A 21,721-nucleotide genomic window follows, 5' to 3' on the forward strand; every position below is an offset into this window, starting at 1 on the left:
CAGGTATAAAATCATCAGGGGACCCTGTTTTAATGTGACTAATTAAGGAGGTGAAATCAGAGTCATTGACTTCTGGGAACATCATTAGCGAACTATCATCATAAATGGATGACTGGGGCAAGGTGTTATTGATGATATTACTAGGTCTGGAGGCATTCGTTATTCTTCCATATATCATCTCAATTTTATTCTCGAAAAATACAGAGATGTTTTGGCAGAGGGGTTGGGAGAAGTCATCTGGGCTTTCCCAAGCTCCTGGTTTAACAAAAGTTTGTAGAATTTAATATATAGTTCTTTAGAGGAGTTGCCTGCTTCGGCTATTTGCATGGTTAGACAATTCCTTCTGGCTAGTCTAATATGTTTATAGTAAATGGATTGAGCCTCTAAGTATACTTTCTTGCTGACAGACTACTTGGGGCGCCCAACATGCGCCTCAGAAAAGTATTCTCCACTACCTGCAGTGCATCAGTGGCGGTATGCCCCTAAATTTCACTACCGTAGTAGGCTGTAGCTATGCTTTTTGCCTGATAAACTTTCAGCATAGCTGCAATTGGACTCTTACCTATTTTAGCAGCAAAGTTAAAGATAGCAGCATTTACAACCTCCAGGTCCCCCTTTTTCCTCTGAAGTAATGGCCCTCATTTTAATTGATCGTCCATTAAAATCCCCAAATATGAGAAAACAGTTGTCTGGGGAACTATTTTGGGACCTACTTTAAATTGAAAACTTTTTTGGGCCGTATCCTCATTCATAATACACACTTTCTAACATAATATTGTACCATACTAAGTCCTTTATGTCATCTTTTTGACTCTCCATGAAACAAAAATAGAGATGACTTTGCTGCAGGACATTGATGGGAGAGGGAATGAGCAGGAGCAAGTTGAATAGAATACAAAAAGACAGCATCCAGTTGAAAATGAATTGTGTATTACACGAAAATGTGGTCTGACTATTTATAGCATAATCTACACGTCTTATGAACTCATTTCAGGAGTAGACACATCAATTCTTTAGTTGCAACTCAATGCATCATTAAACCTAAAGCATTTGTGTCTCCCTTCCATTTTTGCTGTTGCCTCATGTATTTTTGCTGGTGTTATATGCTTTGGGCACTCTGCCACTGCTATCCAGTGCCACAGTGCAAGTGCTCCCTATTGTAAATTGTTGCATTAATCAGTGGTTCCATGTTTGGCTATTTGGTTTACTTGTCAGACCCTAGTCTAGTGCACTGAGTGTGCCCAGGGCGTGTAAATCCAAATGCTTCTGGTGTGTCTGCAGCTCTGGTTGTGCCACCCACAGAAGCAGCCTGGTAAAATGTGTCTAAGGTCTGCCATTGCAGGGCCTGCGTGCAGTCTGGTACTGTCATGCTGACTTGGCAAGTGCACCCACTTCCCAGTCCCTAAACCTTCCCTTTTCTTCCAATCAGTCACCCCTATGGTAGGACCCAGGGCAGGTTACATTGCAAGGATAAGGTAGGACAAGCCTGATGGGTGTGTCATGTCCTAATAGTGAATTACACCCATTTTTGTTTTTCACTATTGCAAGGCTATCTGTTCTCCGTAGGCCAGAATGGGCTGTTAGAGGTATTACATTTTATAATCTTAACTGTCTCAGAGAACATGGTAGAAATTCGAGTTTAGTATGCCTGAACTCAGAATAATAAAATACATCTTTTAGTAAAGTTTATTTTAATATTCTGTGTTTGCAAATACCACTTTTAGGAAGTAAGTATTTGCTTGTCTAACCATTCAAACCTGCCTTTGCTAGGTAGTGTATTCCTATGTCTGGTTTGTGAGTGATAGGGCAGTAGGGAATTCCAGGAGGCAGGCTGAGTCACCCGGTGGTGAATAGAGAGATCTGCATCTAGGTGGGAGGGAGGAGTTGCACCTGAACCTTGAATAGGGTTGTGCCTGCCTTCCACAATTCTGGCTCCACCCCCTGGGGAGAGGCTGATGTCTCTGCCCTGCATACTAAAAGGAGAGAAGGAGTCCTGTAAACAAAGTGCTCCAGGACTGTACTTGTCCTCCACAAGGCTGGCTCCACCTCCTATGGGGCGTCTGATGTGTCTGCGCTGCACTGTGAAAGGAAAGTAAATTGATACTTGTATAGCGCACTACTCACCCGCAAGGGTCTCAAGGAGCTTGTACGAATACCGCTGTGGAACCCATCTTGGCTTTCCCTGTGAGGCGTCCACTCCTGGGCACCCCCAAGGTGGAGGCCAGGCATCCTTAGCGTTGTGGGGGCCGTTGTGGAGATTAAGCAAGCTATTGCCCAGAGTGGGACTCCATGATTGGAATAGGCACCGAGGCGAGAATTATCAGGTCCGGGGAATTTTGAGCCCAAGACCCGCCGAGGAGCGGAATTGAACCCTGGTCCCGGGCTAGACCTCTGCATCAGGGTCTGCCGCTCTAATCATTGAGCCACACTTCTCCAAAGGAGAAGTCTGGAAAACAGAGTGCTTCAGAACTGGTTTGGACTGGGCAAAGGTCCCTCTCCCCTCAGAGCACAAATGATTTTGGGGTATAAATATTGAGACTCTGATCCCATGAAATTAGATCACTTTGGACTACAAGAAGAAATATTTACTGAGGAGAGGAACCTGAGGAAACTGGGGAGAGACTATTCCCAAGCTGAAGTGCTGCTTGGGGGATTGGCCTGCAGTGGTTGCCTTACTGCCAAAGGAAGGAGAAAGGAACTTTGTGTACTTTGCTTTCAACTTGTGAAGGATCTCCAGGGGCTTGGAAAAGAGTTTGCCTATTGCGGAAGACTCAGTGACAACAGACTTCACCCCCCAGCTCCCCAGAGTTCTTGTGGAAGTACCTGATGCTGTTTTGGACTTCTGAGGAAATGCGTGTCACAAGGAGCCGGAAGCGCGACTCAACAAGAAGCGTGTCGCCATCACTGGGCCTGCCGTCGCAACTCCGAAGGAGGGTGTCGCCGCTGGAACTGTCGCACTGCACTGCATCGGAGAGTAGCGTGCCGCAATGAAGAGGAAGCGTGTTGCTGCTGCTGCCATTGCAACTCCTAGGGAGGGTGTTGCCGCTGTAGTTATCGCGCTGCACGGCGTCAGGAGAAAAATCTCGCAACGAGGTCGGAGCGAGACGCCGTGGCTGTGCCTGCCGTCGCAACTCCGAAGGAGGGTGTCACCGCTGGAGCTGTCGCATTGCACCGCATCGACCAAGACCACCTCGCATCCCCGAGAAGCGCACCGCCATTGGAGCTGCTGCCGTCCCATCTTGGATGTCGCTGCTGTAGTTGTCGCATTGAGTGGAAGCTTAACACATCGTGGGAGAAGAGCGTCGGCACTGGAGCTGTTGCCGTCGCATCGTAAGGCTGTCGCCGCTGCAGTCACGCATGGAACCGAGGACTCCTCGCATTCCCGAGAAGCGCGCCGCATCTGGAAGATCTTCACGTCTTTATTTCTTTGTATCTGAACTTTGCCACATTTCCAATCGCTGCGACATTGCTTGTCGTGGAAGCGCAACTCAACCAAAGGTACATTGATGCAGAGTGTTGCATCTAAGAACTGTACTGAACTAAGCTTAAATATACCATCTTAAGGTAATCATAGTGTGTATTTTTGTTGTTTATGGTCTTGTGGTAACTCTATATAAAGTCTACTTATTTTTTATATAAAACCTGTGTGGTGTCCATTTGTAGTGTTGTCACTGGGTTACTGTATGTGGTCACAACTGTTTAACTTACAGCGCCTCTGAAATAAGCCTTGACTGCTCGCGCCACGCAACCTAGAGGGTGAGCAGGGATTATTCTAAGAGTGTAATACCCCTTATCCTGTCTAGAGGAGAGGGTCCCTATTTGTCACAAGTACCTACCTGTGCCAACTAGAGATCCCCAAATCGAACAATTTGAAAAATAATGTTCTTACAATATTTGCACATTTTACATTGCAACAATGATATGTCACCTATACCCAACTGCGTTCTCCAGAGCAGGTGAATATTTACACTTGAAAAAGAGATGAGAGAGAAGGCAAGAGAGATTACAAAGGTTGATATGTTCTGTCACTCAAGTTATTCCTTTGTTCTATGCATTCTTCACTGAATTACTGCACTGGGTATTCAGCTTACTGTAATAAATTAAACACAAGTAATTTACTAACATATAACTTAACACCACCTTATTTAAACCTATGACTCAGGTTTCAGGTACTGATCCAAATTTGAATACATCTAATGTAACTATATTGAGTTATTACTTGAAGGAATTCTACATTAAGAAAACCGATTGGAATCTAAGCCTTAATGTAAACTAATGCTCGTAGTGAATTACATTCTTATTTGAGATCACCTTGAAATGAGCATTGAATCAGAAACTGGATTTTCTTAAGATGGGGTCTATTCCTTGTGCAAAACCCTTCAGGTACTCTTGTAACCTTATATTTCTCTTTACACTTCATAACAACAATTGGAATCCTTACCATGTCATATAAGTGGCTTTTTTTCTAAAATTGAATAGTTCAGGACCCTGTATTAGGAATTGTTCAGACTTGGCAAGTTCTTAAGAAAACTCTGCTTTGCTATGCTGTGCTAAACTGCTATGTACTTGCCCCCACACAGTGAAGAAACTGACTTAGCACTCATTTAATGTTTCTATTCTTTTTTCTTTTCTTTAAGGATATCCAAAATGGAACACATTGCTTGCAGGAGGAGAATATTACACCATTCCCCTGTAAACAGGACAGTGTAGCAGGTAAGTTCACGACTGCTCATAGGCGGCTTCTTGCTTCAGCAACGATCATTGCCAATCAAGGTGTGGTGAGTAGCTTAAAAAGCCCCTGGTTTCCAAAATGATAGCCCAGGATTGGTGTTTTTGTGCAACATTGAGAAGGAATATTCTGGCATAAGGGCTGGTCTCTTATAGCGCTTCTGGTGGCCTGTTCTAATTTGTGTTTTTTTTTAAGCACTACGTGTAATTCTTTAATACATTTTAAGCTTGCATTAAACAGCTCCTGGTGTATAGTCGTATCCTTTATTTCATTTAAGGCAACCTTTTCCTCTGCATAGGCTGTGTCTAAGGATTTTGTGCTAAGCAACTTCTCCATCCCTCAACGTTTATTGTCTAATTAGGGGGTGCATACGGGGCACATACTTCTGCTTCCTTTCGGCAAAGGTTTGGTTTATTGTGCAAACTCTTTGAGGGGTTGTGACATGTGTCCATCCCATTGCAGGGCAATAAACCAAAGCGGGCCTCACTTGTGAACAGGCCACACATGCAGCCGACATCTAGCAAATACCTTCAGTCATGCGCAGTGGTGGTTGGCCGTAATGCCTGGCCTTTGGCCAGCCCTATACAGAACCTCCTGAAAGCACCCAAACCGTTCTGTGCAAGACCTTTGGCTGTGCACAGCAGGGGTTTGATGCCAGTCCCTGCACCTAACCTGAGGGGCGAGGCCAATCCCACTGGTTGGGGAAACCCCTGCTGCATATGGCCTTTGGCTGTGCACAATGGGGGATGGTCACCAGGCCTGTTTTATGACAGGGCCCTGTACTTCACCCACAGCATGTGCCAAATGCCCCATGGGTGCAGCCATTAGCAGTGTGCAGTAGAGGGTTCACCCTACACTCAGCCCATTGCATGTAGCCAACCCTCACAGCATGCAGCCTATGGTCTGTAAAATAGCAGCTGGCCACAGGCTCTGGTCTATCACCAGGCCCTTGTTCCAGGCTACTGTCTCTCTTGGGCTATCTAAACTTAATTATGCTAATGATCTCTACCCTGAATCATCTTTATTAACAATGAAATAACTACAATGAATTCAGAACTCTGCTGCTAGACTACCCCTACTTATAAAGCCAAAAGCCCACATCTCCCCTGCCATGATTGCTCTACATTGGTTATCGGTTGCCAGAAGATCCACCTTCAATCTGCATTGTATCACCCACAAAGCAATACATGGAACAGGAACACTTTTTCTCAGGAATAAAATCACCAAATACATACAACAAAGGAACCTCCGTTCAAGATTGGCACCTCACCTCAAAACCCCAGTATAGATGAAAAAAAACAAGGGTGGTACATCTTTCTCTGTTTAAGCAACTATGGAATTCATTACCCCCAAACAAAAAAGCCACAGATAACTATCTTATCTTCAGAAGACCTCTCAAGAGCTGGCTCTTTGCTACATAACCACCATACTCACAAACTAATGAATGCATGGTGCACAGACATAATATTGAGTCAAAAATATAGAATGGACAAAATATCGAATGGACAGAATATAGTGGTTAAAATATCAAATTGAAGGTAAGTAATTTAATATCGAATTTTAAAATATAGAAAGTCAAAATATCGAAGTATATAATATAGGTTTCTAAATATATATAATTTTTATTAATATCGATTTTTTGTGTGTTTTTTTATGTTATTTAATTTTTATGTAATTTAATTCTGTAGAGGGTTGTGGGTTTATAGGGGAATAGGGTGGGAAGTAATTTAATTGTAATTGTAATTAATTAAATATGTTAATTTATTTATTGGTATTTCTTATGAATTAATTGGTAATTACATTTTAATTGGTAGTTAATTAATTTTATAATATTTAATTTTTGCGTAATTTAATTCTGTAGTGGGTTGTGGGTTTATAGGGGAATAGGGTGGGAAGTAATTTAATTGTAATCAATTAAATATGTTAATTTATTTATTGGTATTTATTTTGAATTAATTGGTAATTAAATTTTAATTAGTAATTAATCATTTTATATTATTTAATTTTTTCCTAATTTATTTCTGTAGCGGGTTGTGGGTTTATAGGGGAATAGGGTGGAAAGTAATTTAATTGTAATTAATTAAATATGTTAATTTATTTATTGGTATTTATTTTGCATTAATTGGTAATTGAAGTTTAATTGGTAATTAATTGATTTGTAATTGGTAATTAATTTTTAATTGGTATTTTATTTTTATTAATTGATTGATTTGTAATTATGTTTATTGTATTAATTTATTTTCTGTAGCGGCTTGTGGGTTTATAGGGGAATAGGGTGGGAAGTAATTTAATTATAATTAAGTAGATAATTTTTATTTTTTTATTTGTATTAATTTGTTATTTATTGTTAATTAATTGATAATTGGTAATTAATTTGTATTAATAGGTAATTAATTTAATAACTAATATTAATTTAATCTCTGGAGTGGGAATAGTAATTTTTACCCCAACGCTATCCAACGCCATCCCTACTGTTGCACTCGCTGGAGTGGTAATAGTAATTTTTACCCCTACGCTGTCCAACGCTTTCCCTACTGTTGCACTCTCTGGAGTGGGAATAGTTATTTTTACCCCTACGCTATCCAACGCTTTCCCTACTGTTGCACTCTCTGGACTGGGAATAGTTATTTTTACCCCTATGCTATCCAACGCCTTCCTTACTGTTGCACTCTCTGGAGTTGGAATAGTAATTTTTACCCCTACGCTATCCAACGCTTTCCCTACTGTTGCACTCACTGGAGTGGGAATAGTAATGTTTACCCTTCCGCTATCCAACGGTAATAATATTGTATATTTTTTATTAATATTATGTTAATATATATATATGTTTTAACAAATAGGATTGTATGTTTTTTTTATAACTTAAATTAATTATTTAATAATTTTAAGGTTATTTAAGTATTTTTAAGTATATTTTAGTTATTTATTTTTAATATTTTTTTAATTTTACATTATTTTTAAGAAATTCGATATTTTTACAAAGTATATATTTTTAAACGATATTTTGGATTCAATATTTTTGTACTTACCTGTTTGTAGATAGGAATTCGATATTTTGTCTCGATATTTTGGCATCGTTATTTTTGGTAGTCTATATTTTGTTCCTCGATATTGAGTGAGTGATCCGAAGAGCATATGCCTGTACATGTAAATAAATATGCATCATTTAATTATGTTTATGCATTTAGATATGCACATTTCTTTGTACTCAATGTATAATACTTATGATTTAAAATATATAGATATTTTTAAGGTCTTCTTAACAAATGTTATATTACTCTTGGTATAAAAAAACAATATATATATATATATATATATGTATCTAAATATATATTTACACACTAATTTATGCTTAAAATACATATGGGTGACTGCATAGTTTTCATTTAAGTTATTTGATTCAGAGGAGGGCTATGTTCTCCTAAATTATGTATTTGCCATATAACAAAGTATCTCTGTGCCTTAGGTTTAGTAACCATTTTTTATGGTCTGTTTTTAATCATTTTTAGAATGCCTTTTAATTGATGTGTTTTATTTACCTTTTAACCATGTGTATTTGCACTGATAATCTTTTATGATCTATTTTGCTAATATTGAATAAAGGTTGTTTGATTTGAATTTGACACTGTGAAAAACAAGCTGTGAAATCAATGGCAAGCATTCAATAGGAAGCCTTACTTATTTAAACTTTGTTTCTTGATTCAGAAAAAAATGGCTGAACAAAATTGCACCAAATTTAGCAAGGAATTACAACTGTACCCAGAAAAATGTTTTTTTGTGATTTGCTATACATCATTTAATCCATTGTTGATAAATTATTGTTGAACGAGGGAGTCTGGCTGGGTTTGAAGGGGATACAAAGTTAGGTATACTCCAGCTGCTGGTGACCAATATACTCTGTTTGGCCAGTTTAAAGGGGAATAGACAGTCTTAACGGGTTGGCAACAACACTAACAATATGTTATGGCTACCATTACAGGAATCAGGGACATGTGTCATGAAAATGAATTCAAAATATATAGGGGGATGGGGGAGCTCATCCTGGCCCATAGGGGCATGTGGAAAAGGGGATTTTTAAAAGGGGCCACCATGTATTGACTGGCCATAACATGGGCAACATGAAGTGGCAGTATAAAGGGAGGAGAGTGACCCTATTACCCACAAGGGAACTGGGTAGATCAACAGTCAAACAAAAAGTGTTCCCCGTGTTTAATACCTACAACGCTCAGATTATCAGATGAGCTATCTCTCTCACAATCTCTATTGCTCATTATTCATAAGATCCTCACATTCACACAAATGGACCTTGTTTCTGCTGCAATTGCAGTCGAAAGTAGAACCACAAAGGCACTGTGTAATAACAAGATTTAACCTGACGATGTTAATTGCGTTTACACTCTTCTTTATTAACCCGTTTAGCGCGTCGAACATTCCGCCCCAGTGCGGACGTTCGATCGCGCTAACGGGATTCGGACGTCCAACGGTCGTGCGCAGCACCAGCGAGGTGGTGCACGCGACGACCGTTGGACGTTCGCAGCATGGAAGGGGTTAAAAAATGTTTTTTCATAAAAGCAATCAATGTGGACTTCATCTATCTTGCACAATCCCACGCTGTTATATCACAATAACCACAAGTTACAATATATCTTTCAGTATCACATCAAAACATTTTCAAAAACACATTCATGTAAATATGTCTGACACAAAACCCAAAAAGGGATTTTCGTATGTCGACGCGTTTCGGTGGATGGTGCTTGTTATGCACCACCTTCCTCAGGACAATTATAAACACAGTAATCTGTAGAAGAAATTAAAATGTATAATCACTAATCCATTGAAATACATATCACTTCAATGTTACATCAGTTCCTACTTTCTCACGCATTATTCACGTTGCCAAGGTCAAATCCCCCATTTCTTATTTATAGTCCTACTTATCAGTATTTATTGGTCCTCATTCATTCATCCTCATACATTCAAGTCACTCTTTTCAATCATGTGTGATTAGATTCTTTTAGATTAGGTGATATGATTACTTGCATTTTCACTCACACATTCTTACACTAAAATACCTCTCATAATTCTTTCTTCCTACTTTTAAAAAGGGCTCTATTTGAAGAAGTGTGATTTTTAGGTTGAGTCTAGGCAGCGCGCAAGACCAGCTTTAATCACTCTACTGAATGTATCCCACCGGCTGCTTACCCTTGGTTCTCTCCTGCATCTCTCTTCTTTGCTGGCTTCTCATTGGGTGGTGCTCTGATACATCACTTTTTTTAGGCCCACCGTCCAACTACGGTTTCTTATGCTGTAGGTTTGTATATGCTCATGTGGAGACTACTTCTTTTATTTCGTACTCGCTTTTGGACATGGACGTTTCTTCCTAACATTGGTATTTGTAATTATGATACTGTTTCAATTCACCATTATTTATCTCTTTTTATTCATTCCAATTTTCATTTTCTTTTAAGCATTTAATTTTATTGATTCTGGTTAACATATTTTCGTAGGCGTGGGAGAGCTGGCATCGAGACTCGAACCCTGTTCCCAGCAGTCCTCTATGTTACACTACGCCCTCTACAGTGTTATGATGTTTATGTGATTGACACCACACACATCACTCATTTTTGTGCACAGAGAATAAAAAAATTCAGCTCTTGTAGCAGGTGCAGTGTATCAGCAATGCTACTGATGCCTTCTTTATGTTGAGCCCCTCCAACCATTCAATATAAGTGATCATATGCGCATTTGCCACTCTGCTAAATGAAATGAAGGGCGGCATCGTTTGTATTGCACCCTGCGTCCTCAGCTTGGACAGGACCAGGTCTGTGCTGAATAAAAGTTCAAGAGAACAAGCAAAGCCCTGCCCTGGTCATGTCCAGTTAAGGAAACGGTGATCGAAAATAATACTCAATGCAACATGCAAGTGGTCCAGCCCTTTAATAAGTACAAGGACGCCCAACAAACAACCTCAAATGTATGACGTGTAATAAAATGGAAGGCCGGCCAATCATTTCTGTGGGTGCTAGAGTGAATAACAAAGAAGGACCTTAAAGGGGTGTGAATATTGGCTCAAAATCCGGGTTGGTAGCTCGTGCTTGAGCTCAGTGTCACAGCCTCGAATCCCAGTGGTACACTCAGTCTTTCATCCTTTCAAGGTTGATAAAATGAGTGTAGTTAATCAATACTTTTCTGGGGTTTTTTGGTCCTGAAGAATTGCCGCTAGATCCCACTCCTTGGGACTGGAAGGCAAGAACCATGTTGACCATATTGACCAAATAAGTGCAACTACCCACCCCATTATTGTGGTTAGTTGCCATCATTTTTTAATCAGGGTAGGAGGCAGGATTATTAAAGAAGTGGCCCTGACCACTGCCCCCTGTTTTAACTCACTTCTTTAGATACACACTACACTGTTGCACTTTAGGGCCCCACACACGCACTCACCAAAGGGCAAGGATAAAAGGATCTCCGCCAAAGAGCCCCCACTGAGGGTGCCCGTCGGGAATTGCACCGCCGACCCGACGAGGAGCACACCCAATGATGAAGCATGACACCTTGCGGGCTGGGTGTGTGAGGGCATTATATCCGAAAGGAGGAATTCCCTTTCATCCTTTTTGATCATTGAACACTATCCTTGTTCTTACATTAGCCACTTTACCTTTATCCTCTCAGGAACTGCATACCAATTTTTGTTGTTCATGATAAAATGAGTACCATTGAGCCGAGTAGAACTAAAATTAAACATCTGTTATTTAAGCACCAAGAGACTCTTTGGGTAAACACATGCCTTACAAATCTGATTAGGTGAAAGTGGCTTCCGTTGAACGAGGTTATTACAGGTTAATCAATATCGTAGGAAAAAGACACAATATAGCCATGTAAAAATACTTTTTTAAGTATGGATTTGTAAATGAGGCTTGACTGGTATTAAAGTAAATAGATGGTCTGAATGCCTCTGCACTGTTAGTTATCCATGCAAATAGCCTTGAACCCGTCAAAACATTTGGCCTCCCGACAATATAATTCAGCTTTGTTCTTCCGCCTCCAGTTCTTACTTCTTTTAAGGTTATTGACCAGATGTGATCTCCTGGGTAGATAATCTCCTATCTATAAGACACCTGATGAACGCTAGAGACAGAATGTGTTTAAAAAAGTACATTTTCAACCTCTCGAGCATTGACTGGCTTTTGTAATTGACAGTTACATGAAGTTAATTGTGACTTTATTGGAGGGGCCCTGTGCACCCAGTTATGTCCCTATATGCTAACTCATGCACACAAGAGCAACAACCTATCTGCTTAAAATAAGCATTAGACAGACAGATGATGGACGGTGCAGAGCAAACCAAACATTCATCCCCAGTCAAGAGATCTGGGTTAAATCCATTGTTCTATTGCTCACCAGGCCACCCCAGTTTAGACACAGCCATATGCAAATCAGTCTTGACCCTGTTCCTTATGGGAACTGTCCAGCTCGAACTCCCAAACCTGGTCCTCCCTGGACCGGAAACAAGCATCCTGGGACCGGTTTCGGGGCATCACCATTATTTGCCAGGCTAGCTTGAATCCATTGGCACAGTGAGCCCGGGACCCACGTCTGGGCATACTCTGTGGACTTAGGGCGAGAAAGCAAAAGACAAACATATGATGGATGGAATGCAGAGCAAATCAAACATTCCCCCCCAGTCAAGAGATGAATGAAATGAATGAATGAATGAAATGAAAAAGGATTTATAAAGCGCATGGCTGCCCGAGAGCATCCCAGCGCTGAGAGTGCAATGGAAAACTGAGGGAGGCAAGGGGGTGAAGGGAATGAATTTTTAAAATTATTGTGGGAAAAGATATGTCTTCAGAAGCTTACGAAACTTCATATAGTTAGGTTCAATTCGCATCCGGGATGGCAGAGAATTCCACAGGGTTGCTGCTGTGACCGAAAAACGTCGCCCTCCAGTGCGGGCCTTCTTGACTCTATGAACAGTGGCCAAGTTGCCTTGAGATGAGCGCAGGGACCTGGAAGTTTTATAGGGGTAGAGTATTGTCCCTAGCATGGGGGGCCCTTTACCCTGCAAGGATCTGTGAGTGATACATGGAGCCTTAAATTTGATCCTTTCCCGGACAGGCAACCAATGGAGAGCTTTAAGCGCTGGTTTTGCTGATGCTCTCCGGGCGGTGCCTGTCAACAGCCTCGCTGCTGCGTTGTGGGTTCGCTGAAGGATGTTAATAGTGGATTCAGGCGCTGCCATGAAAAGGGCGTTGCTGTAGTCTAATCTGGATAAGATGAGACCTTGAATGAGCAATTTTTGGGACTGTGTCGAAAGGGGGAGAATCTTCCAGGCTGAGCGAAGTAGGCCCACACAGGTACCAGCCGTCTTTTTGGCCTGAGTTTTCAAAGAGAGGTCCTGCTCCAACCAGAACCCTAAGCTTTTGAGTTCTTTCTTAGGTTGTGGGAGAGCTCCTAGACAGGATGGCCATATGGAGGTGGGAAGGGATGTTATTCGATGACCCAGAAGCATAAGCTCTGTTTTTGTGCCATTTAATTTAAGTCTCGAGTCACGCATCCAATTATAGATTCCTGCAAGACAATCATGCAGATTTCTGAGTTTATCTTTTTCCAGTGAGAATGAGACAACCATTTGGGTGTCGTCAACGTATGTGACAGCTTTGATCCCAAAGGGAGTGACAACATCCTCCAGGGGGGCCATATAAATGTTAAATAATGTAGGGCTCAATGAAGAGCCCTGAGGAACCCCACACTGGAGGGGGAAAGACTTGGATCGCACATTCCCTTCACAAACCTGGAAGGTTCTGTCCTTCAGGAAGGATGTGAGCCAACGTAAAGCAGTGTCTCTCACCCCTAGATTGAGTAGTCGCTGGATCAGGATCCCGTGGTCTACAGTGTCAAATGCTGTGCTTAGATCCAGGAGGATCAGCAAGGCCGATCCTCCCGAATCTAAGATGCACCTGGCCTCTTCGACCACTGTCAGAAGGGCGGTCTCGGTCCCCTGACCGGGGCGAAACCCTGTTTGCGAGGGGCGAAGCAGATTGTTAGTTTCTAGGAAGGCCGAGAGTTGTTGATTTACGGCCTTCTCTGTGATCTTACTCAAGCCTGGCAAAAGAGAGATTGGTCGAAGGTTTGCAAAATCTTGGGGGTCAAGTCCTGGTTTCTTCTGCAGAGCTTTAACTACTGCATGTTTCCAACTAGGAAGAACTACTCCTGGGTTCAATGAGGTATTGATAAGATCAGTGGCCAGAGGCGAGATGATAGGTCCCACCTGCTGAAGAATGTGAATAGGGGCTGGGTTGTTCGGGGATCCACTTTTCATGCTTATTAGAGCATTCAGGAAGTCTTCATTGGATATCTGGTTAAAGAAGTCCAGAGTGGGGCCTATTTTTGCGGCAATTGGAGCCGCAAGGGCATTGCTTTCAGCTTTTGACGGAAGGGATTGTAAAATGTTTGTTATTTTGCTCTCAAAAAAAGCTGCTACTTGGTTGCATCTAGTGACCGTGGATTCCTGCATCAAAGGGGGTTTGGGTATTTTAAGTAACTCTTTTACTATTTTATAGGTCTCCCAAGACGAGTTGGAGGCAGATCTAATTTTCTCTTCGAAGAAAGAGGCTTGGGCTATTTTCCGAGCTGACTTATAGGTCCTCATGGTTATTTTATATTTCTCTTTATTGAGGGGGTCCCAGTCTTTTCTCCATCTGCGCTCCTGAGTTTTGCAGATTTTTCTTAAGTTTCTCAGTTCTTGTGAGTACCAAGGGGATTTAAAGATTTTACTTTTTTTCTTCAAATATTTCTTGGGTGCTACTGAATCAAGGGTGGTGGTTAGCCACTTGGTGAAGTTTGCGTCTGCTTTCACTGGGCCAGGGTCTGCGAGAGGGGCAGATTGTTCTAATTCCCGAGTCCAATTCTAAAATGAGAGTTTGGACCATATTCTCTCCTGGGTGCGAAGTACCTGAACTTGGGGAGCGTCTAAATTGGTTTGCTATGTGAACGGGATGAGAGAGTGATCAGTCCATGGTAGTGGGAGTGTGGGTGAGATTTCTATTTTAGAGATGTTAGAGAAAATTGGGTCTAAAAGATGTCCTTTAACATGCGTCGCCTCAGAGTTTTTTAGAGAGAGGTTGAACGCCTTTAATTCTGATATAAGGTCGCCGGCAATTTGATCAGCGAGATCATCAAAGTGAAGATTTAGATCTCCTAGTAAAATAAAATTGGGTGTAGCGGTACAGGAGGTAATTGTGGTCTCTAACAGTGAGCCTATGAATTCTCCTAGGCTTCCGGGTGGGCGGTATATAAGCATACCTGAAAGAGATTTGTTTGGCGTAATTTGAAGGTAGAAATGGACGCTTTCGCAATCCGCAATTCCTCCCTCTTGTATCCGACATGTTAGATTATCTCTGTAAACTATGGCTAAGCCGCCTCCTTTTCCCTGGGTTCTGTTATGGAACTGTATTAAAAAACCATGGGGTAACATGTTAACAATATCTGCCTCGGAATTAGAGGTCAGCCATGTTTCCGTGAGGAATAGTATGTCCAAGTTTGTATCTTGAACCAGCAAGTTGATTTCTGTACAACGTTTAGGTATAGATCTGCAGTTAAGCAGGGCCAGGCTTAGAGTCTTTGGTGTCTGGCGATTAACTTTCCAAATAGGATCACCCTGGGGAGATGGTGGTGGTAAAGGGGGAGTGATTATAGCACTGAATTGTAGGAGTTCATCTCCTGTGTATTTAATCCGAGGATCAGATGAAATGGGCATAGTGTCTGGCCCTGAGCCCGGCCTGGCCCGGACGGGCCCAGACGGGCTTGCCTCTGGCGCGCCTCTGGCACGCCATTGGCGCGCCCGCTGCGCCCGCCCGCTGCGCGTTCGAGAAGGGGCCTTCGTTTTATAGGGACTGGGCCCAAATCGCCCAGCCACTAGAGCACTGTCCACACCCCATTCCAAGATGGCGCCCGAAGTTCTGCGCCTCGAGGGGGATTGATGTGGGTGACCGGGAGCCCTAAAAACGGCTTCGTCTGGTGCAATTAAATCTGCAATCTAGATTAAACCCAGGGTTCTTTTGCTCACCATGCTGCCCTAGTTTAGACCCAGCCATATGCAAATCAGTCTTGACCCTGTTCCTTATGGGAACAGTCCAGCCCGTACTGCCAAGTAATGCCCTCCCTGGTCCGGAAACAAGCATCCCGGGACCTGTTTCGGGGCATCACCCCTCATCAGCCAGGCTAGCTTAAATCCAGTGGCACAGGGAAATAAGCAGTGGCACGGCTAGGAGGTCTGGCTTTAAGTTGATAACAAATGGAAATGGAGGCTTTCACATATGAAGTTTGAATGCACTTGCACACTGCAGCCATACCTATTGTCTTTATTAATGCCTGTTTCCAAATAATAGAACGTTTTTGGAAACAGTTTAGTTTGACAGCAAACATATAGCAAAATAGTTTAGCAAATCAGTGCAACTTTAGTCCTTTTCTGTATATGTCAAGTATTTTTTGGCACATTGATTCATTTAAAAATAAAATCAGCAAACATACTCCCATTCTTCTACATACATTTTCAGAGAATAAATTAGATTTCTAGCACCATTTTAAATAGTAACACATTGTTTACACTTTGTCAACGGTTCGGCATTTTGTTTTTTGGAACCACTGTTGTTAATGCAAGCTAATGTTACAAGGCACTGTATCACTTCAAGCACTTACCCTAACAGTAAAGGCTTTGCATTAATAAACCGTTTACACTAATTTTAATGTCTTGCATGTAATGATATTGATGCATAACCTGCCTCAGCAGCAGAGGGGTCTCCTTCCTGTATTCCACACTGAGACACTAAACAGGCAGCCACACAGGCTGCTCTGCAAGGTGAGTCTTCTTGTCACATGGATTATATGCAGACTTGTTGTCCTTAACTTCAAAATAAAATTTCACACCTCTGCCCAAGTCTCAGTTTTTAGGTCGAGCCTAGGACATTTCTTCCTAACATCGGTATTTGTAACTATGATTCCGTTTCGATTTGTCATTGTTTCTTTAATTGTATTCATTCCAATTTTATTTTTTGTAGGCAGGCCATTGTTTGTTTAATTTTATTGGTTCTATTAACTTTTAGGCACGGGAGAGCCAACACTAGGACTGACAGTTCCAAGTCCCAAAGTTGGCACCTCTATACGTTACACCATGGCCTCTCAGGTCCATTACTTGTTTATCTTTCAGTGTGGCTGGGGAATAACTGGTAAAATGAGATGCGCTATGTGAATTATACGCATCTAATCTAGGGCCACAAGTAGGTAAATGAGAAATACCGATTTCTTATTAGCGAATTTTACTGATTCGCTATTAAGAAATCAGTATTTCCTCTGTAGGTAAAGATTCGGTAAAAAATCCCGAATCCTTAATATTGCTTATTACCGAATCGGCAACTGAGATTCGGTAATAAGGAATACCTACCCATTCATTTCTATGGGCTTGAAGACCCATAGGAATGAATGTGAAGACATTCAGTATTAGCGATTCGGTATTACCGAATCGGCAATACCGGGAGGTATTTCAAGGGTGCCAGGGTATCCAAAGGACACCCTGTTGCACTCCTGAAATGTGCATGTGTGCGCACATGCATGCCCTAAGGGCATGGATGTGTGCCACAAAGCTGTTTAAAAAAAGCAAAAAAGCGCTTTTTTAAGGGAAATCGGTAATTACCACCAACTTGAAGTTGGTGGTAATTACCAATTTCTTATGGCTCAAAAACACTCTTTAATGTGCTTCCTACATTGCATTTAAGAAATCGGTATTACCGATTCCTCAAATGCAAGAGCAATAAGAAATCGGTATTAAGTAATCGGTATTTACCGATTCTTTACCTACGTTAGGAATGGCTAAATACTGGTCGGTAATGCTGAAACTTACCGACCGGTATTTAGCCACCTACATCTGGCCCTAAATGTCCAAAATAAGAAAAACCAAACTTTGTGTACTGAAAATGTTTTCAGTGTTCGCCAAATGAGCATTATTTGATTTGAGACAATAACATATACATAATAATAATAATAATAATAATACGGCATTTTATAAAGCGCGAACAGCTACCTCACAAGGAGGTGTCCCGGCGCGAGAAGAACAGGTTTGACCACGAGGACCAGAGTTAAGCGCCTAGCCCGGTTGGGTGAAAAGCCAGGTCTTCAGCATCTGCTTAAAGCAGAGCTCGGAGGGGGCCTGCTGAAGCGCTGGGGGCAGGGTGTTCCAGAGTGCCACCACATTGGCCGAGAAAGTTCGTCCTCCCAACCGAGCCCTTTTAGCTCATGGAACGACAAGCTGAACGCGGCAGTTGGAGCGGAGAGAGCGGACCTGGGTGTATCTCGGCAACCGAGTTTTCAGATAATTTGGGCAGGTGCCATACAGAGATCTAAAGGCCAACGTGAGTGCTTTAAATTTGATTCTGCTGGCTACTGGTAACCAGTGAAGTGAAAGAAGGTGCGTAGAGACCGAATGCTTGAAAGGGATCTGCATTAACAGTCTCGCAGCCGCATTTTGGACCAGTTGCAACCGCTGAATTAAGTACTTTGGTAAGCCCAGATAGAGGCAATTTGTGTAATCCAGCCTAGATGTCACTGTGGCATGGATTACTGTTTTTCGGCAGCCCTCTGGTAGAAGTCGCAGAATCTTCCGAAGATTCCTCAATTTACACAGACAACAACCAACTACTTGCTGGATGTGCGAGGCAAAGGACAAACTGTCATCCCACCGCACTCTCAAATTTTTGGCCGTTTGGCTAGGCGAAGGGGCCTGTCCCATCTCCGCCGGCCACCAAAGCTCTGAGGGTGGAGGGGGGCCTTTGCCAAAAAAGATCACTTCCGTCTTGTTTGCATTAAGTTTTAATTTATTTGTGTTAATCCAGCATGCAACATCTTGGAGACAGCCCTTGAAACTCGAAAAGGACGCCTCTGACACCTCCGAATACGGAAACACCAGTTGAGTGTCATCAGCATATGAGATTGCCTTGACCCCCCAATTAGCAATCAGCGTGAAACGTGGAGCCAGGTAGACCAATGAGGGACGCCACAGCTGAGGACCTTGGGTGTTGAAGAAACGGTCCCCAGCGCCACCTTCTGTGTTCTCTGAGTCAGATACGACTGTATCCACCCCAGTGCCTGGTCCTGAATGCCTACCTCAGCCAGTCGCATCAACAGCCTAGCGTGGTCGACCGTATCAAAAGCGGCCGACAGATCCAGGAGCACCAGCCACACATAGGACTTATATGTTCAAAGTATATTCATAATAAACTATCCCCTTCTGTTCTCCAATCGCACCAGAGGAATACCGTTCCACATCCACATCGTGCCGGGGCTGTGCAGGTCAACTGAGCTGGTTGGCGCGGCCAGGAGGTGAGCACTGTGCAGTTTACAGGATAAGACATATATCTGGGCTGCTTGGCTCACCCTGGTGTAGAGCAATATGCTGTGTGTCAACCCATGCAGTGTTCCCTATGATGTGTTTCGCCTTCCTCTAATGAGCCGTGAGTGCATTGCTCCTAGATTTGAGCGGCTCCTGAGTGGTGCACGGGGACCAGGCTATTCCCTGCATGGTACATTTACAGTAGGCAATAATTGTAAATGTATTGCTTTCTGGCAATAACGGTAAATGTATTGCTTTTTATTGGCACTTCTCGTGGTGCAAGATCCAAAGCCCTTCCTTAATATGCTGTCTATATTAACCCCACCATAAAGTGACCAAGCATTTGCAATGCAATAGATCTCGCATTACTGGAGCTATTTTCGTTGCAAATGTTAATGTTTGTCACTTTTTCTTTTTTTGTTAACAAATATCCCAGCAGTAGCATAAGTAAGGGTGTGGTACCTGTATGGCTAATAGATGTCCCTTTACAACTCCACAGGGACACCTAGTAACAGCCTGAAGTACTGCACTCTTGCTTCGTGGATTTTTTTATTTTGTTATTTATGCTACTGCTTAGATATTTTTTAACAAAAAAAGCTAACAAACATTAACATTTGCAAGGCCAATATCTCAAACTTTCTGTAATGCGAGACCTGTTGCATTGTAAATTCTTGTTAGAATTTGTGTTAGTACTGCCATCTGCAGCGGTGGGAGGGGCAAGTGTGGCACAAACTGCAGTGGCCTCCTGAGAAGGGCCCTGGCACCTAATTGTTTTACGAATTAAGCACTGTGTGGTTGCTTGAGGAAAGCAGAAGTGTTTTCCTTTTAGTTGGCTTTCTGTAGAGCAATGTTCCTATTTTGTCCCCATGTGTTTGAAGGGTGAGATCAAAAAAAGGTAGCTTATCCCTCTTGGCATCTTAAGTGAATATAAGATGTGCCTGGATAGTATCAATCCATTCTATAAATAAATGTAGGAAATCAATTTGGCCATACCAGAGAAGGAGGACATCTATTATTTCCAAAGCCTGATTAGGTTGTAAAAGTGGTTGTCCTGCTTGAGGATCTGAGGCCCTCGTTACGATTGCGGTCGGTCAGACCACCAACCGCCATCGTATCGGAAAGGTGTTCTTCTGACAATGAGTTGGCGGTCCCACCCGACCGATTATGATCAGACCACCGTGCAGGCAGCCGGAAAGTGTTTTTTGCTACTGCGGCTTATGCTGCCGCCCAGGAAAAGGGCTGCAGCACAAGGTGCATAAGAAAAAGGCTCTTTGTGCACATCCATGCACCATGTGCCATCATGGTGGTGGGACCGTCATGGACCTCTGTGGTCCGACTGGCTTTCATTGAAATGCAGCGGTCGGACCATTGCCATGGATGTCAGGCGAACCGCCATCGTTCTGTGCATACAAGGTTGTAAAATTGGGGGCAAAGAATGACTTCCTTCTTCTGTAAGTAAAATGTGCTTTTGTATAAAAAATTGTTATTCGTAAGGGCAATCTCCAGCATTTTAATCACAAAATCTGTCAGGATCTTAGTGGAGGTTTGGTCGTGTATATAATAGATCTCGGATAAGCTATAGACCTTATAATTCGGGGATGTTGATGTACAAAGATCCTATGTCCAGACCCACCATGAAATCAGATTCAGGATATTAGGTTCTGTATTTGATAAATGCGGTCCATGTTGTCTTTTATGTATACTTCTGTGAGTGGAATAATTCCTTCATGATGGCATCAATGCTCCAAACTTGAGCATCAGCCTGAGACAATAGGGCACCCAGGGGGGTGCTCGTATTTATATGTGTCTTGGGCAACTCTTGTTAAACAATTGTATATGGATATATGTTATTCAAGAAGCGATGTTCCTTGTCCGTTATGATACCTAGTCCCAGTGCTTTGTTAGTAAGCTTCCTGACACATGTTTTAATATCAGGTAATGGGTCAGAAGGTAGTGGACTGTACTGATCTGTATTAGAAAGTTGTCTCATTATCTCAGTGCTGTACTTTTCTGTGTCCATAAAGACAATGTTACCCCCCCCCCCTATTATCCCCCGGTTTGATCACAATGTCATGGTTTGTTTGGAGAGTTTCTAAAGCCAATTTCGCTGGAAATGGCAGGTTATTTGGTATGGGACATACTCAAAACATTGTTTTATCCTCATCACGTCTTGTAATACCAGTCTCTCGAATGCAAGGGTTTCCGGTGGGAGAAAGGTGGAGGGGGGATGGAAGGGTGACCAATTGGTGTTACTGTCAGACGATTTAATGGCAAAATATTGTCTCAGTCTGATATGTCTGAAAAGTCTCAGAAGGTCAACATGCAGGTTAAAAAAGTTGCTTCACTCAATGGGAACCCAGCATAGTCCCTTTCTCAAGAGGACGATTGCTTGGGAGAAGAGGGTAAGGTTGGACAAATTGACAATAGAAATGGTATCCATGTGGGAATTAGAAGCCTTTACAGATGGGTCTACTGTTGGGGAACCCATTGATAGAACTTCCGGACGGTCAGTCGCTCCCCTGTGTAGTCGTAGTGTATTGTACTTTATTGTTCAACTACTTCAAATCGTTACAATATACTATCATTTCAATATACTATAAGAAGAAAAA

General features: G+C 42.3%; 1 protein-coding gene across 1 annotated transcript in view; it reads left to right on the plus strand.

The window, feature by feature from the left end:
* The window catches only part of LOC147725418 (uncharacterized), a 301,666-nt gene that overhangs the window by 184,172 nt on the left and 95,773 nt on the right, over positions 1-21,721 (plus strand). Inside the window, exon 4 of the mRNA XM_086964528.1 lies at positions 4,638-4,713. Coding sequence (XP_086820654.1) covers positions 4,638-4,713 — 76 coding nt within the window. The remainder of the gene's footprint in view (positions 1-4,637; positions 4,714-21,721) is intronic.

The sequence above is a fragment of the Lissotriton vulgaris genome, chromosome 3_2 (assembly GCF_964263255.1).
Source record: "Lissotriton vulgaris chromosome 3_2, aLisVul1.2, whole genome shotgun sequence".
NCBI lineage: Eukaryota > Metazoa > Chordata > Amphibia > Caudata > Salamandridae > Lissotriton > Lissotriton vulgaris.